We start from the raw sequence: 18,897 nt of genomic DNA on the forward strand, positions 1-18,897 counted from the left end.
TAGCAGCGATTGGTTAAATAAAAAAGTACCCGCCTACTGTCGAGCGAACACATTCTAATGCTGCGAGATGGTTTCTGCAATGTGAAACTGGCTGATGAATGTCCCACAGTAGGGCATACGTCTCTGTGGAGAAGTATGGTTTTAGTTTTCTATTTCTAGATGATATGCCACCTCCAGAAAGTTACATACTGAAGTTTTAACAATATCACACATTCATCCAATAAAACAATAAAAGCTTGTTCTTGGATTCACAGTGTTTATGGACTGTTCCTCAGAGCTGTCTTTATTCCCCTCCTGATGTGCTCTGTGCTGCCTTATGGGGTCAGGGGCCCAGAACACACTAATGGGCCCTTCTCTCACAGAGGGCCTTTGTGAGGGCCCCAGTGTAATGGCCCTGGAGTGGATGTGGCTGACAGACAGAGTGACAGGCCGGTCGCCATGACGATGTCTTATCTCTCCTTATCTGTCTGTCCATCTCTGTTCTCTCTCTTGTCCGCTCTTCCTCACTCAGTCACTCTTCATTCGCTTCCTTGAGCTGCTTCCGAACTTCAGTGGGTCAATGTGGGGCCGAGGTTGGCATCAGACTTACGTAGCCTGTCCTCTTCTGTAAAGTACTTAATGCTCTGTATGGGATATTCCACAGTATAGCAATATACTGTGAATTATTCAAAAATAGTGCTTTTTATTGCAAAATGATACTGTGAGCAGGATTGCCTTTCCACAGATTTGACCTGTAACTTGGTTCATGTTTTAGTTCCTATTTACTCCTAGTTCCTTAGCGCCCATATTACACTATTTTCTAATCTATGTTATAATGTTGTTTCCTCATCAAAAACAGACTTGTATTTGTGTTTTGTTTCATTCACAGAAATATTTGACACACAAATCCTGCATATTTAGGCTGACGTCTTTTCTCAAAACACTCTGTTCCACCTTGTGATATCATGTGGTACACAAAGTTTTCCACCGTGTTTTCAAACTACATACACCTTCACTAGAGATATTAAAAAAAGAAAGAAAGAAAGAAAAAAAGAACAAAAAAAGGTCAAATTGTAGCTGTTAACTTGAAAATTACAGCTTCATGACATCACAAAGTGGAACAGCGCATTTTGAGCTTTGGAGATGTACACAGACTAATAATAAAGGATTACTCAAACATGTGTCAGTGAAACAAAACACAACTCCAGGTAAGTTTTTGATGAGGTAAAAACATTCCAGCATGACTAAAAGTTCACATGAGTAAATTTTGCATAATATAGGACATTTAAATTCCCTGTATCTCTATTGGCAGATATTTTTTAGCTTGAAATCACAAACAACGCAACAAGTTCAATAAAGGAATCATATAGTCAAACCATTTTCAATAATCATTATAATTCCAAACATATATGATTCCAAACAGAAGTTATTTTAAATATAATTTTGCAGCATTGCCTCCACCATAATTTGATTTAACTGAGCCAATAACTTTCAATTACTATAACTATAGGGTAACATGGTAATAGCCTGCAATTGAAATCTAGTCAAATGTTAAGACAAGTTAGATTTCTGGAATTCTTGTGGAGAGAAGAGGAAGAAAGAGGCCTTGTTCTAACATATTAGATCATATTCAGTTAATTTAATAACCAAATTAGGAGTTATTTTTTGGTGGAACATGCTGTAACAGAATGACGTTTCTATTTACAAATTTATTCCAATTACACTTCTAAAATTACACTATAATGTTTGTGGCGTGTCTAGACGATCCTTAAAGAGGGAGTATTATACTTGCTAACATATAACATACTTAGATCACCGTGTTACCTTTTATTGTTTTGAAAATGCTATATTCACCAAAACCAATGTATAAAAAGGTTTAATTAGTTTTAGTTTTCAATTGGCTTAGTCACTCCCCCTCTCGCTATCACAACACAATCAGCGTGCATTTCTTTGATTGAAACTACTGCACATCGCAACAGGTTTCTGAAGTTGTAGTGTATATGTTTTGTATCCTGCTTTTGTATATTTATGGAGAATTGTCGTGTAGGAGTATGGGTGACGTAAGCTTGTGAGTGGAGCTTTGGACAGAATTGTACTATTAACAGTAAAGAGGGTTTGAATAGAGCCCAGAGATCACTAGATTACTCAAACATGCATGGATGACATATAAAACCTCTTCAAACAGATATATTTTTATGTGGGCACGTTATAACATTGTAGAAAGCTCCAAACTGGCGATTTTGCACAATACACCCTCTTTAAACGAACTGACAAGATATTCTAGGGATGTAACAATAACCGAAATATCGTGATATCGTATCGTCAAAGTTCTCACAATAATATCTTGGGCCATCACAATATATCGAATTACAAGTTTCTTTGCTCAAATTAAGAGTTATGGTGTAGCAATAGCTAAATAGACAGAGGGAACTACATAGACCATGATTCTTTGCTCCATTTCAGTGCAGACTACAAGAAGAAATAACAGTTCTAAGCACTTTTAAGTCTTAGTTCTTTGGATTAAGTCTTGTCAAGGAGGAAAAAGTAGCATATTAACAGTTTTAGCTGTTTAGCCTCCACAAAATATTGCAATAAATATTGCACCGTGAGATGTATATATTGTGAAAATATTGTACGATATCGTAATAAATATCATACCATGAGGTTCATACCGTGACGATACTGTATCGTGAGACTTGCATATCGTTACAACCCTAGTAAAGAGGGTTTGAATAGATCCCAGGAGAGATCACTAGATTACTCAAACATGCATGGATGACATATAAAACCTCTTCAGACTTTAAATGAATTTACCAGATATTCTACTTCTTGTCTGTTACAATTACATCAAAGCTTTCTTCTTTTTTCTCAGATAGTTACCTTTAGCCACAAGAATCAATGAGGTAAACATCCCAGGTCAAAGTTCAGAGGTCATCTCCTGTCCCTACTCAAACAGTAGCCGATCAATACTGCGATCATCGGTATTCTTGATAACACTAAGCTTTGAAGTGTGGTTGAGTGACACATTTTGGTCATGTTTTGAAGTTAAAAATTACACAGAGGACAAAATCCTGTCTGAAACTACAAGATTACAGGCACAAGAGAGGTTTCAATACAACCTACAATGAAAGAATTTTAGGATCATCATTAGAAAGATGCAATAACTTCTGTGTTGAGATGGGTGTGGGAAAGAAACACTAAAAATTACTCAAAATGTGAAATTACATGTTTTGAAATGTACAAGGTTACATTCTTCTGTGATAGAGTTGTTACTGGAGAAGTATTCATACATAAACAAAAATATGGAGGCGCGGCTGGTCTCGCCCAATGACATGACAGCAATACGTACTGATGGGAGGAGAAACTCAACACTCAACTCCATAATGTATCAGTCAAAAGCTTGATCACATTACATATATCTCATGTTTTTCCTTTATTTTTTAACACTTTATATATTTTAGATATTTATAGAACATGTCAAATATATGAAGTATGGTATAGGGAAAGTTAAATAGTCTAACTCTACTAAATATTTATCAAAAAAGCAAAGGGTGGCTACTTTGTGGATTTGAATATAAAGTATAAAAAGTATATTCATTAGAGTTATAGTTCTTTGTTATCTAATTCTGTATATCTTACTTCATATATTTGATGCCTTGTGTATGTATAGAAAAATGTAGAAAGTAGTAAACATATAGAAAACGTCGAATGAGAGGGTGTGCCCAAACGTTTGATCAGACATTAAGTATATTTGCGTGGAGAATGTTTCGAAGTGTGGTTTTAACTTTTTGTTTCTGTGGAAAGGCGCATTGTATAACTTTTCTGGTGGAGGGTCTGTCAAATGCTTTTCACCATGGAGATGTTACTACTTCATCTAGAACGAAAAACGTAAAATGAAAATGCCAAAGAGCTACTAGTTTTAACAGTTCCCAGAAACTGGGGAAATATAAGAACCACGGTGAGCCTCAGTTACATGCTTATAAAACATGAACCATTATCCAGTTATTAGTTCACAAAGTTAGGCATAAAAATATACATTTACAAGGGAAATAGGCATATAGTCAATCAAATTTTAGTTATTCAGCGCAATACATATAGTTCAAAATACCTTGGCGAGCTAATTAGAAGGGGGTGGAGAGCTACTGGTAGCTCCCGAGCTACAGGTTGGAGGCCCCTGATCTAGATAGAATGTTTCAGAGCATTTCATTAAACCTTTCTATCTTCAGACCAAACCAGACCAAGTTACAGGTCAGATCTGTGGAGAGGCGACCCTGCTTATAGTCAGCCTGTTTTTCTTTGTATTTTTGAGCTATAAAACCACCTGCAATTCAATAAATGTAAGGTAGAGCTGTTTAATGTCATACTGTGGAACATTCTAGGCAGAGCAATGACATGTATCCATGGAAACAAGCAGGTGATAGACCCCCAAACAAAAAGTAACATATAAGACTTATGTGATATTACTGAAAATATGATGTAATATTGGATTGTATTGTTTTTCACCTGCAGACAGTGAATTCATTCTTTCAGTCAGCCTGTTTTAATAAGGTTAGAACGTAATTTAATAAACTTTTCTTTTTTTTCTTCACGTTTTTGGAACATGACATAGACCCTGTAAGTGCGTGTGATGGTAGCGTCTGGGCCCTAAGCTACTGTGGCTCCTGCCCTTCACCGGGGTCACAACCTGTTTGTTTAAGAGGAGCGGTCAGAGGTCAAAGGTCACTGCTGCCAGCTCCGGGGTATGAGAAGGTCTAGTCCAAGAGTCCGGGAGCATTTGAGGTGAACGCGGTTTTGTAGGAAAACATGAAATGAGAAAAGAAAATGTTTATGTATTCTGTTTTGAATATTACTGCTAGTGGTAGTGATGCGTGTTGACAGTATTAAAACATTAAAAGCCCCACCGTGTAACTTTGATTTGCCAAAAACCTGACTAAAGTAAATGCATGTTATTTTTATTTTTAATTTTTATGTTTTTCTTGTACTGAAAAACTTAGAAAAACATGCGTCCTTACTCTGAGCTGGCTTGCATCTCCACTAAGACTTGGTACCAATATGATACATACCTCAATACATAGACCACAATACGATACGATACATATCTCATACGTTGCGCTTTCGATTCGATACGATATATTTCAAATTGATTTGATAAGATCCAATTAAAAATAATGGCAAAATCATGGCTGCGATACTAAAAGTCTTTGTTAAACCACTTCTTGTGCAAAGTTAATATGAAACACACTCATTTTAATTGTCAAAACAGAGAAAATGTCAAAAGTGTTACTTGAACATGTTTCCTTCCTTTAAAGAAGCAACAAAATTAGGCCTGCTCATCTTATAGAACACAAGAAAAAATATATTTATAACATAATACTGGCTGCTGGAAAGAAGTGTATTACAAGAAGACAGTTTAGTGATAAAGTTCCTTGCCTTGAGGATTGGATGAATGTTGTCCATACTATTTATGTATTGGAAAAACTGACATTTTATATGAGACTTGACTTTGACAAATTGACACAATTTGGAAAACTTGGAGAGTGTTTGTTGCCCCGTTTAGATTAGATTTTAATTTAGTGTGACCTGATGAAATCATTTTATTTTTATTTATGAATATATATTTTTTTCTTGTTTTCTTACTATTACCAAACTTCTTTTGTTCAATCTTGTAGTGGATGTGCTGTGTCAGTGTAAAATATATTATGTTCCTTTTGTTTTAAATAGACTTTAATGGAAAAAAGAAGAAGCAACAAAACTGTAGCTATAACAAAATAATTTTGTAAAATATACAAACAAAAAAACAACTGTTGGCGATATATCAATACAGCAGCACACGATATCGATGCTGTATCAGCACATTAAACAATACAATATATATCGATATTTTTATTTTGATTTTGATATTTTTATTTGATATTTTGATTTTTGCACACTCCTAATCTCCACAGACCTGACTCTTACTTCGCCTCTTTCTTCTTCTTTAATAGAGATGTTGTTTTTTAAGCTATAATATTCCACAGTATGGCATTATAAGTAGATATATGTGTTCTAATGTATGGCCTATTTCACAATTTTTACAATAATTAACAAATAATTTTCTGCTTTCTAATATTATGTAATATTATAGCATTTACTTATTCACATTCATAAAAAAAAGTAAACATCTGAGTTAAGTGTCTTGCCCAATGACACAACAAAAATATGCACTGACGGGCACAGGAATCGAATCACCAACTCTCAGTTCAGCGTTGCGGAATAGTGTACTGTATTTACTCTCAAAAGCTCACGGTTCAGCCCAAACTACGCTGCATACCAATGCCGTGCCCTCGAGCAAGACACTTTACCCACCATCTTGCCTGTGTGAATGAGGTGATACAACGATTTGTGATAGTCGGAGAAAATTTTAGCACAAAATGGCAGCCTCTTTCAGTTTTTAAATATTTGTTGCATTATAAAATTTTCCGCTGACCCTCTTTGGAAGCAGAATATGAATATGAATATTCATAAAGTCTGAATTACTTTTTGAATGGTTGTATATTTAAGATTTGACGACATTTTAAGTACTAGCCTTGTGCGCTGTCTACAGTACAATATTGTCCGTGTGTGCCTGTTTTTACTGACCTTTAGTAATAGAATAAGTGAATGATTGAATTGCAGTCATTGGATTTGACCTGTTGGATGTATTAGGTGTAAGACCACTTTTGTTTAGTCCTTCACTTTTCCATGACATTCTGCTTTGACGTAACTCAAAATAGCAACTTTAAAGTTTTCCTACGAGAACTTCCAAAAAATCTCAGCCTCAGTTGACTTCCCTGAGCGCTAACACTGGTTTAGCTCTCGGGCACATCCTGGTATTTCAATATGATTATGTTTTGATTTGAAAGGATGCTCCAGTTTGATTATAGACTGTATAGACACTGCAATCATTGATGCACAATTTTTTTGTTGACTTGTGGTAAAACTTTGCAGCTGTGATGATAACATATACAAATGTAAACAACAACTCATTTACTTTGAGCAATTAATTTTAGATAAAGAAAGAAAGGAAGGGTATTAGTGTTTTTGTAGAGCACACATCTCCCTGGTACTTTTTACTTTCTCTTTCAAACATCCAATATTACGCAAAATTTACTCTTGTGAGCTTTAAGCCATGTTAGAATGTTGTTACCTTCTCAAAAACATACCTGGAGTTGCATTTTGTTTCATTCCCACATTATTAGTCTGTCTATCTCCAAAGCTCAAAATGCACTGTTCCACCTTGTGATGTCATGAAGTGGTCATTTTCAAATTCACAGCTATTTTACCTTTAGTTCAGGAGAAACAGGCAATTCCAAAGATAAAATTATCCAATTATCCAATATGTTTTTGATACTCCATTCAATATTTGTCTTACTGTTGTGGCCCTTCGCCAATATTTGCCACACCAATATTTTTTATTGTCTCAGAAAGTGAAAAAAAAAACAACAAATTCATTTTTAAGTAGTTTGTGGCGGTCCAAATTTAATCCTTACTCGCCTTTTGCATTCTGAGCATCCTAATTATTCACCGCAATGAGTTTATAAGAGCTTTTTACAACTTTCAGAGGCTAGAGATTTTGCCATGATAATGTTAACAACAACTGGCATCATCTAGTGCCTCCGCTCTATTTAATTTCTCTTCAGTGACTAGGTCAGGAATCAGAACACACTAGACGGTTCGCAAAAAGCCCAAAAGTGCAAGTTTAGGCACCAGCCAATCAGCGAAGAGCCATACATTCTGTGTTGGCAACGATTCCCGAGATCGATTATTTAAAACCGGAACAAAGAGAATGGTGAATTTTAGGGGGAAAGGGGAAAGACGTTATTGCCCTTCTTCCGAAGGGGTTTGGGAAAAGCTTAATATACCAGTTAGCCCCGTTAGCGGCGCGATTGGTTAAATAAAAAAACTGTTGAGCAAACCAATTCTAATGCTGCAAGGTCAGACGGTTTCTACAACGTGAATTGATTGATTCTCGGACAATAAATACTTAATAATTAGATTCCACTGTGCACAGCTGACTTATTTTGACCTCAAGAGCTGCTTAAACAATTTATCTGTGTATCGTTGCAAGACAAATTTAGCTCAAATACATACGGAAAAGCCGTTTAAGATTTAAAATTCATAGCAAAACCCACACATTTCTGTTAAAGCAAAGTTATGTTCTCTTCTGTTTCCATTTTTACTCATTAGTTTGTTCAAAAAGACAAAGCTGGTGCACTGAGGACAAACTGAAAATGGCACATGACCGCACGGAGGCTTGGGTAGCTCAGAACACAAATATCAGCCCCAAAAATCAGCTAATTTTTCAGACCTACTCATGTTTGTTTGTATGAATGCCTCTTTTAGTGGGATTGGAGTGCGCTGTAGGCTACAAGCAGCCTTTCTCTGAGTACACGTCTCTCCAGATGTTTTTATGTAATTAGATTGATTCGAATAACAACTGTCCCAATCAAATATCCGTGTTTACATGCATTTTTTACAATCCGGCTCAAATCGGACTAGATCAGACAGTGTGTTTTTCCTGGCAGCTCATGAAAGAATCACTCATTTCAGAACATATTAAATAAATAAGCTAAAGGTGCACTGCGTAACTTTTCGGTTGGGTTTCCGTCGCCTTTTTCTTGATAATTTTGTCAAGATTTACGACGAAAAACAAAAACACTGTAAACTTTCTCTGTCCCTGACCCCAGCCATCACTAAAGGGATTGGGTTAGCGGTGGTGCCGTGCTGGTATGTCGAGTGTTTGTAAGGCGGGATGGCCCCTGGTGACCTCTGACCCCTCGGGACATGGAGTGGGAGGGGCTAAATGTGAGTACTTACACGAGTTTATGCAAATGAGGGACAGAGAGGTGGGGGCTGGGAGACTGTGGGCTTCAGAACTTTCCCCCCGTTCAAAAGATATTTGCTTTAAATAGTTTGTCAGAAGGTGGACTTGTTTACCTTCCATTTGTTAGATTGCTGGATATGTCTTTGATACCAACATTTCATATCATCCTTTTGCTCTTGGGCAAGACACTCACTCACCTTGGCATTATTGTTGTTTTTTTAGTTTGCCCTTTTTAGGTTCCAATCAAAAACTACGATGGACTTGTTGTTGCTACTTAAACTGTGACCCCATTTCTGGTTGATGACAGAAACTGGGACACTTGCCGTAAATAATAATAATATTAAGACATTAGCCGTGTAAAGTGCTTTTCCAGACGCTCACAGTCACTTTACAGTTTCATACATTATTCATTCACTCCATACTCAGTGGTGATGAGCTACTAGAGACTGACAGGAGCGAGGCTGCCAATCTACGCCATCGACCCCTCCGACCATCACCGACACTCACGCCCACAGCGCATTCATACAAGGCACTGTGGGTGAAGTGTCTTGCCTAAGGACGCAATGGCGGTTTTAGCGACTCAGCCCCACTGTGGCAACAGTGTCCCATTCAAGGACTATCCAAGGCACAGCATTTTTAGTTCTGATATGATTTTATTTACTTACGGTAAAAAAGGACAAAACAGATACAAATGTGTTATGTAGTTGTTATTTATCCCACAAGTAACGTCTGAGCAACTAAATAAAAATTCAAATATTATGAGCATTTCTGGGCCAACTACAACTAGTAAACTGTCTTATTACATAAATGAACTGATATTTGTAAAAAACGACATCCAATCCATCTAGATTTTCAGTATCAGTATCTGATACCAGTGCCTGATCGGCTGTGTTGGGAGTTTATTTTCTACATGAACAAGTTCCAAGTTCAGTTCACAAATTTCAAAATTAACTAGTTTGTTCATAGTTCATAAATGTTTATAGTTCACTGCAAAACAACTAAATCAAGTCAAGTTAAGATGTCTTGAATTAAGAAAGTAAATTTCATTTGTCAAGTAAAATTATCTGCCAATGGAATAATACATCTTGCCACACTTAAAATAAGAAAAACAACAACTTTTTGTTCTTAAAATAAGAAACAAAATCTAACTTTGCGTGATTTAATAAACACACTTATTTCAATGGTAGATCATTTTACTTGTCAAGTTAAATCTACTCAAATAAACTCAAATGTTCTTAATTTAAGCCATTTTAATTTAGCTGGATAGTGTTTTTCCGGTGTTAATAGTTCATTCATAGTTCCAAAAAATTAGTCATAGTTTCATTCTTTTCTATACATTGCTGCACGTTATTATTTTTAAATATCACTGCCAATGCCACAGACAGCGATTATTTTGTTCAGTTTTATAAATAAAACTATGTGTTAGAAGTTATCTTCATATCAAATTTTGAATCCTTATCCAACCAAGGTTCACATTAGCATTTAGGGAACAGCATTTCCCCATTAAACTGTCTGTTCAGTCCACACTAGCAGCAGCCTCAGCTTTCACCCCTACAGTACAGTATATTCTCAAAAAACACGAAGGAAAACTTGCGACTTTTATAGTCTTTTTTAATTACTAAAGAAAAACAGGACAGTGGCATAGAGAACATTCTACTAACACAAATGGAGGTATGAACAAGGCTGAAGTCGGAAATAAGGTTGAGCTTGAAAGTGCAATATTAAAGCAGAGGTGGGACCAAGTCATTGTTTTGGAAGTCTCAAGTAAGTTTCAAGTCTTTGACCTCAACTCTGAGTCAAGTCCCAAGTCAAATACACACAAGTCCAAGTCTAGTCTCCGAAGTCCAAGTAAAATCCAAGTCATCTGCTTTGAGCTTCAAGTCATTTCAAGTCTTTAAACCAAAGTACCAAATAGAGCTTACATTTTTGCAATTTAGTAATCATAGTGTATTTATATATGAGTATTTATAGAGTATATAAGAGTTGTAGAAATGCAAATTTGTCCTTTTTAAATGTCTTGACAAAATCTTAGAGTGAATCATTATGGTCAGAATAGAACGAATTCAGATTTTAAAATGCTTCTCAAGTTTTCTCAAGTCACAGGCCTCAAGTCTGAGCCAAGTCCCAAGTCACTGACCTTTAAGTCCAAGTCAAGTCCCAAGTCTTAGTCCATTTTATCAAGTTGTGACTCAAGTCTGACTCAAGTCCAAGCCACGACCTGCAAGTCCTCACCTCTGATTAAAAGTGCAACATATTATTAGCCATATTAACTTAAATTTCAAAACATCAGTGGCTTGTTTGCCCAATGAATAAGTAAAAACAAATAACTTAAAGTCACTCAGACACAGGGAGAACATGCAAACTCCATCCAGACTGGCCCTTCTGGATCTAGAATCAAACATGGAATCTTCAAGCTAAGAGTCGCAAGTACCGGGCCATTTTTGCTCCATTTTTGTTTCTGTTTGTTAAAAATTTAAATAATAATAATAAAAACACACACACACACACAAGTGCTGCGTTGACTATGCTCGGCTAATTTTGAGTCTATTTAAAAAATCATCCAAGAAGACAGTATTTTTTAATGATGAGTAATTTCAGTGTTGTATAGTCTCATTGAGCCATCACTTCTCTGAGCATAAATGCATGGTACTGACAGAATAAGCATCACATGTAAGGGTAGCCTTCTATTATCGTAGCATTATTACCGGAGCAGAGCCAAAACGCCGGAGCATATCTGGATGTGGCTTTGTGGCTGAAAGGGAACCATTTGTAGAAGATAACTGAGAAGATGTTTGGGCATGTAGGCTAATTATGGGCGGCTCTCTGCGTACGAGCAGCTCAAATCCTCCAAAGCAGTCGGCTAGGTCCTGTGTGAATTTAGGAGTTTGTTTTAATGTTGTAACTGTTTTTGCTTCAAACCCTGTATTTATGTCATTTAAAAGGGACTCTGACACGCCATCGATGTGTTGTGAAATATAAGAAAACACACAGAAATATGGTTAGTTTGGGAGATGGTGTAGATTTGTCTCTCATTATAACTGTCTTGAACTATTTATGAATTTGCATGCTAGTTGTTTCAGTGTAATGGAATGCTCTTCTCCGTATTTTCATTAGTATAAAAGCAATTCTAGTGATAATACTGTAGACTGTATAGAAATGTGGACTAAGGGAGTGTGACGTCACCCATTGTGTTTGGCTCCAGTCAAGTGAAGCTCAACGAATCTAGCAGTTATCGAGGAGAATTTGGAGTCAGGTATTATTATTTACGGACAAAATAATGAAAGAAAAACACAACAAGAACAAACTGAGAAGCCTGAAAGCAGCAGTTACAGAGAGTGGGGCGACATTTTGTCAATACAAAGTGAATTGAAGCCAGAGTTGATGGAGTCGGAAGCGTGCCCATGCTCACTTCCTATTTGGAACGCGGCTGCTTGCTGGTTAGCAAGGATTTATATATATATATATGTCCATTTATATATACAGCCTATGGATAATGCTGACAAATAAATGTTTTTGTTGACAAAGGTAATCCTTGTCTGATCAGTATCAACTTTTTGTGTCAAATATGGTCCCACACTGCAAATTTCTCTGATCTGGCCAAGATTTTAAAACTTATATAAGGTTATTCATCTTGTTTTCATATTTATTATATACTCACTAGTTCTGAGAGTGCTTAATTTTAGTCTAGAGGTAGTTTATTTTAAGATAACTTAGACAATGTAGACTTAGTCAAACTTTATTGATCCACAAGGGAAATAATTTGGACACAGTAGCTCACACGTCACAATATATTATAATAACAAAGCGAAAAAATATAAATGGTAATAATAAATTCCAAATAAGTAGCAAAAAGATAGCAAGAGACAGGTGTCAAAATAAGGCATAATTCAAAAAAATTATATACAAGTCAAAATAAAATAGAAAGATAAATAATAAAATATAAAATCCCATCTTTATATAAGAGGTCATAACTTGTTAAGTAAAATTATTTAGCTGCATGGACAGATTATTTCACTACTTTTAACTTTAAATCTGATAGATTCAAGTGTTTATATCTTACATTTTGGCCAAGCTTTTATGCAGTGATAAGATATACTTTTTATTCCCTCGTGATTGAAATTCATTCTCTGCATTTGACCCGTCCTTCCACTGACCTGCCAGGACCAGCACACTTGAGGATATTAACCTATGGCTATGGTGGAATACCGGCTCGAGCGTCCCCCTGGCTTGAAAGTCCCAGTGCAAGTGTCCCATTCTTTTGGCGGAAACTTCCCCCTCCTTCCTCCTGGCGTCCCCTTCTCTTGGGCAACACATGGGTAACTTCTGTGCCCGGAAGAGGGGGGACATTCTCGCCAGCCTTTAGTCAGCCGCATCATGTACTGTGATGTATTGCATTAGAAAATCAGCATTCTATATCATAATTAAATTAAATGTGAAGATAGCGAGAGCAAATGTCAGGTCAAATGTTTATGTCATTTTGCCGATCTTTCTGAAGCGGCACACATTTTTTCAGTATATCAATGTTATAGCCGTGGTAATAACAGTCCAGAGCCGGGGATGCAGTTTATGTTATTTATTTAACATGAATGGACACGTTCGGGAAAAGGGAAGTGACCGGAAAATCAACGAAGAACTACAGGACAGCAGGGACAATAGCTAACTGTAAAAACACAAAAATCCAAAATTACAAAAAAAAACAGACAGGCTCGATAAATTTTAATAATCTAAAAACAATTTAAAATGTGCGACACCCCGTGGTACCACCCACTACATCAATATAATCCTCATTTTCTCGCCGAAGTTTACTATGAAGTCGTATTTTAAATCTTATTATTTTTCCCCATGTCCTATAGAATCTGTAACTGCTGACTTGGGAAGAAATATTAATTATTTCCTTACCCGCTTGCCACGAACAGACTTTCCAGCTGATTTCCCTATGGTGCATGTTTTAGATGATGGGAGAAACCAGACTTCCTGTAAGAAAATATACACAGAAAAAGGCAGAACATGCAAACTCAGCACAGAAAGGTGTCTTGCTGTGAAACATGAAACCACCATTGAATTGGACAGAACATTGTTTTTTGTCATAAAACGAGAGGATGAATAAAAAGGTGGTGGTGAAGAAAAGGGAGAGAATAAGAATGAGAATTTATTCGTCATTTACCCAAAGGTTATCGGTTTGAATCGTGCTCTTGACATAAAACATCACTGGTTTCAGATCCATTGACCCAATACTCTTGTTGTGTTTTTGGGCAAGACACTTCTCCCACCTTGCCCCCAGTGTCTGCGTGCACTGGTGAGTGTGATCATGTACCAAATACTTTAAAATATTGCCAAGTACAGTCTTTAAAACACCCAGACTAAGAATTCTGCTGATGTGGTGGATTTTTGGACAAAGCTTGGTTGTCGCATGTATTTGAAATGGCAAAAAGACGATGGCTAGAGAGTGCATTTATAGGAGGAAAATCCAGCTTTAATGATTGTTATTCGAGCATGACATTTTTCCGTATACGTCTTCGTAATAATTGCACAAACCAAATGACAGAACAAGAACTAGTCCCCCGGTCGTGCGTGTCATTTGGACTGGCCACATTTTCTAACCCTGTCACGGCCGTATCCCGACGCCGCCGGTCACTCTACCACAGATTCATTTTGTTATGGCAGCGGAAAACTGAGCTCAAATGTGCCCCACTTCATCTTGCTCCGGTCCCCGTGTCCCCTCCTGTGCCCAGCCTCCTCCCCATGACATCACCGGCCTCCGTGGTCGGGCCTTGTTTCTATATTAAAGTCTGCATTTATTTCGGGTTCAGACTTTGATCGGGGCTAGCTGCAGCCGCCGCAGGGACAGACTTTAGTTTATAAAGCTCCAGTGTGTAAAGTCCTATGGCCCAGGGATTAAACGCGTCGTAAAAACTGGGTGTGAAACAAATGAGAGAAAAGGAGGAAGAAGGAGAGAGAAAAAAAAACTATAGTGTGAAGTCCTATATGTGCTTTGTTTTTGCTGATCGATCAAACTTCACCTGATGTTGTTCAGCTTAAAACTATTTGATTTGTAAATTTAAAGATGGACTGAGTAAATTTTCTGGTAGAACATCGATAATTAGTGTTGATGGAGATGTTATCACTGGTCTCGAATGTTCCACAGTGTGGCATTAAGCTTATTTATCTCCATGGAGACAAGCAGGGACATCTAGCAAGTTACAGTGAGAATGCCTGATTTAATTTATTTAGTTTTATTTTTTTCAGACATAATAAACACTTGTAGCCTAATTAAATATTAAATTCAAGATAGATAGATAGATTTTAATGTAATGCAATCCAGCAACGCAATCATCTCCATGGCAATAAGCAGGTACTGGACCCTCCATCTGAAAAGCTACATAGTGCAGCTTTAAGTGGTGTTGCAAACTACATCCTGTGGAATTTTATAGCCAAGCAAGGGAACAATATGTCCGTGAAAACAAGCAAGTAGGAGGCCCCCAACCAGGCCAAATAAGTGTCCGGTTTGTGGAGAGGCAAGCCCACCCAGAGTAAGGACATATGTTATTCTTTATATGTCAGTGCAATAAAAACATAAAAAAAAAAAAGCTTTTATTTTAGTCTGTTTTTTAGCTAAGTAAGTCCAGCTGTTTTAGTTTTACTCTTTGATATATTTTGTGCCTGGATGTCTCAAAATATGCATCATTACTGAGGCTTTAAATAGCTAAACACGTGCATAGACAGAGCCGCCGTGTATAAGCTTGTGTTGTGTTGTGTTTTAGGACGGTAAAGCAGACTGTGCCCAGGAGAAGTGCCCCGCTGTGTCCGAGGACTGTGCTCTGGTGGTGAAGCAGACCGGAGCCTGCTGTGAGCGCTGTAAAGGTGAGAGTCTGTCAGCCATCTTACCGCTGCTGGAACACCGCTCAGAACATGTGGGAAAATGCTACAGGCTCATAAAGGACTCGAACGTGGAGAGGATTAGACTTCTGTGGTCCTCACTTGAGCTTACATCCTAAAAACTCATCATGTCAAGTCGAGTGTGAAATATAAAACGTAAACACATTTTTCAGAGATTAGCTACGCATGTTTAGCTTCCTGTATGCGTCATATTTAGGCAGTGGTAGCTATTTATTTTCTCTTAAATGGCAATATAATGTAGGCTATTTATAATCCACATTAGTCTACCTCTAAGTAGGCTGTAAGGAAGCTGTGATGGAGTGGAAATGGCTTACCACTATTTGTATAGCACAATATTTTAAGTTCTTAGACTTAGACTTAGACAACCTTTATTGATCCACAAGGGAAATGATTTGGACACAGTAGCTCACACATCACAATATGATATAATAACAAAGAGAAAAAATATAAATGGTAATAATAAATTCTAAATAAGTTGCAAAAAAGAGCAAGAGGCAGGCAAAATAAATAGGTAATGATGATTTACAGGGCATAGGGCTTTTCATTACATAAATGTGAGTTGTTGTACAGTTGTAGGGAGTATTATCTGTTACATAATTATGAGCTGTTGTACAGTTGTAGGGAGTATTATCTGTTACATAAGGGTGAGTTGTTGTACAGTTGTAGGGAGTATTCTCTTTTACATAAGGGTGAGTTGTTGTACAGTTGTAGGGAGTATTATCTGTTACATGAAGGTGAGTTGTTGTACAGTTGTAGGGAGTATTATCTGTTACATAAAGGTGAGTTGTTGTACAGTTGTAGGGAGTATTATCTGTTACATGAAGGTGAGTTGTTGTACAGTTGTAGGGAGTATTATCTGTTACATAAGGGTGAGTTGTTGTACAGTTGTAGGGAGTATTATATGAAGTAGGCCTGTATCTTTCAGAGTTTGAGTGGAGCTGTAGGAGCCTGTTGGAGAATGAGCTCTTCTGTCCCTCATGCTCCTAGTTCTCAGAGTAGGTCTACCCTACATTCAGATCTTAAAGATTCAATTTTCTTGTGGACGGTCTGCCACCTGCTTGTCTCCATGGAGATGTTATAGCTTTGTTTAGAATGTTCCACACTATTCCATTGTAAGCCACTAAATGGGCTTTTGTTGACATATGCCTTGAACAACATAAAGACCCAGAATGAACAGAGAAGGTGCTCCTGTCCTACAACTAATATCTTTCCTCTCCTCATTCATCTCAGTCAGCTACACCACTAAATGTCTATTTAAGCTTATTTAAGTTCATCCATCCATTGAGACAAGCAGGTGACGCAAGCAGGTCAAGTTACAGGTCAGAGCAGTGGAGTGGTGACAATAAAAATGTATGTATTTCTAAAGCAACTGACATCTAATTGAATATCGTAAATTCCGGACTATAAGCTGCTACTTTTTTCTCACACTTTGAACCCTGCGGCTCATAAAACAATGCGGCAAATGTATGGACGAATTCTTTGTTTGGCACATTATCCGTTCATATATACGCTACACTAGCTAGCAATGTTGTCAGCGCACTCAAAGCGTTTATTGGCATGTGATGAAATAAGTTATGATGCTAAATGAACAGAAGAAACGTTTCAAACTTCTGTAGCCGGACATCCACTCATACCTAACTGATAGAGAGAGCCTGAAATCTGCTGTCCTCCAAGACACTGACACGATACAGACAGGACAGAGGCTCTTGCAGGAGACATGCACAATAGAGCGTGGGGAGAGACAGGGGTGATGCGCTGAGGAAAATGCTCATTTGATTGTGTTTTGAACAGTTATTTTGCGCTTCATGCACACACCCTCCTCATGAAAAACGCACAAAGAAATGCAGATGCAGCTTTTAAGTTAACGGCAATTGATATGACTGTCGAAGAAGTAAATCGAGCTGCTGCACGTGAGCTCGGCATCAGTAAATTGATAGTGAGATTTTGGCGATGGCAGCATGACGAACTGACTCAGTGCAAAAAGATGATAAAAGCAGATGGCCTGAACTTGAAGACGTGGACACCTGCGGCTTATATTTAGGTGCGGCCTATATATGAACATTTTTAAAATTTAGTTGATGCTGCTTTTATTCAGGTGCGCTCAATGGTCTGGAAACTATGGTAATTGCAAAGTAGATAAGTTCAATACTGTACAGTGGAACATTCTAGATAAAGCAATGACAAGTCTTTGGGGACAATATGGGAGCGGGCCCTCAATCATGAAAGTTACACCCTGCACCTTTAGTATTAAGAATAATAATGTATTTTTCAATGCATTGAACATACATAAAGTCACTCCATAGTATTTTTGTTTTATTATTTTTTGTTGGTTACTCGAACTGAATACGTTGGCTACACAATCTAGGCTATTAAGCAAGTCAAAAAACATTGCAGGTGGTAACAAAGCTGACAAATTGGTACTATATATGGCATACATAGCCTAAAAGAGCTAACAAGCAAGCCTATACAGTCAGTACATGTGCTGCTATAAAGTTTTCATGTCTCTGTAAAAACTGTTTTCAATAATTCCCAAATCTAAATTCCTGACCTCACTCTCCACTCTCTCACCACACACATAAAAGTATCTTTATGAACCCCGTGCACTGTCCCTGTGTCCCTGAGCCTGTTCACACTAACAGCCCTTCACAACAATATAATAACCCATGTACCGCTGGGTGTGGGCTTAGTCTATGTGGTCACGTTTTATCACTCCGTACGCGGCTAAATGAGCTCAAACTTGGACCAGGAAAGCCCCAGACTGCTGCTTTTCTATTGTGCGGTCACACTGTGGCGCAGTTAGGACCCCTGGGTGCCCCCTCCCATGCCTGAGTATAATATCACCCTCATAAAATCATACGCTTATAGTCTCACAGTTGCACCAAGGTTCTTTTTATTGGATGCAATTTGCAGTTTATTAAAATATAGTGCTGAGTGAAGGGTTCTGGAGGAGAATAGCTGGTGAAACGTTTAGGCCGGATTTGAATAGTGAGATTATGGGGAAAAACAGCTGCTATTGTTGTGTCAGTGACATACGGGGGTGGCAGTTTATATAATTTGCACGAGAGCATCACATAAATGTTAATTCAAGTTGGAGTGACTGTACCCGATACCCATGTATTTCAGCAGGTTTTGTTTTAATAATAATAATAATGCATAAATATTATACAGCACTTTTCTGG

The 18,897-nt window shown here is 37.4% G+C and overlaps 1 protein-coding gene across 1 annotated transcript in view; it reads left to right on the plus strand.

Moving 5' to 3' along the window:
• The window catches only part of bmper (BMP binding endothelial regulator), a 58,903-nt gene that overhangs the window by 14,471 nt on the left and 25,535 nt on the right, over positions 1-18,897 (plus strand). The window contains exon 3 of the mRNA XM_055164301.1: positions 15,583-15,682. Coding sequence (XP_055020276.1) covers positions 15,583-15,682 — 100 coding nt within the window. The remainder of the gene's footprint in view (positions 1-15,582; positions 15,683-18,897) is intronic.

The sequence above is a fragment of the Boleophthalmus pectinirostris genome, unplaced genomic scaffold (genome assembly GCF_026225935.1).
Source record: "Boleophthalmus pectinirostris isolate CB_2022bp ecotype Guang Dong unplaced genomic scaffold, ASM2622593v1 HiC_scaffold_6, whole genome shotgun sequence".
Classification (NCBI taxonomy): Eukaryota; Metazoa; Chordata; class Actinopteri; order Gobiiformes; family Gobiidae; genus Boleophthalmus; species Boleophthalmus pectinirostris.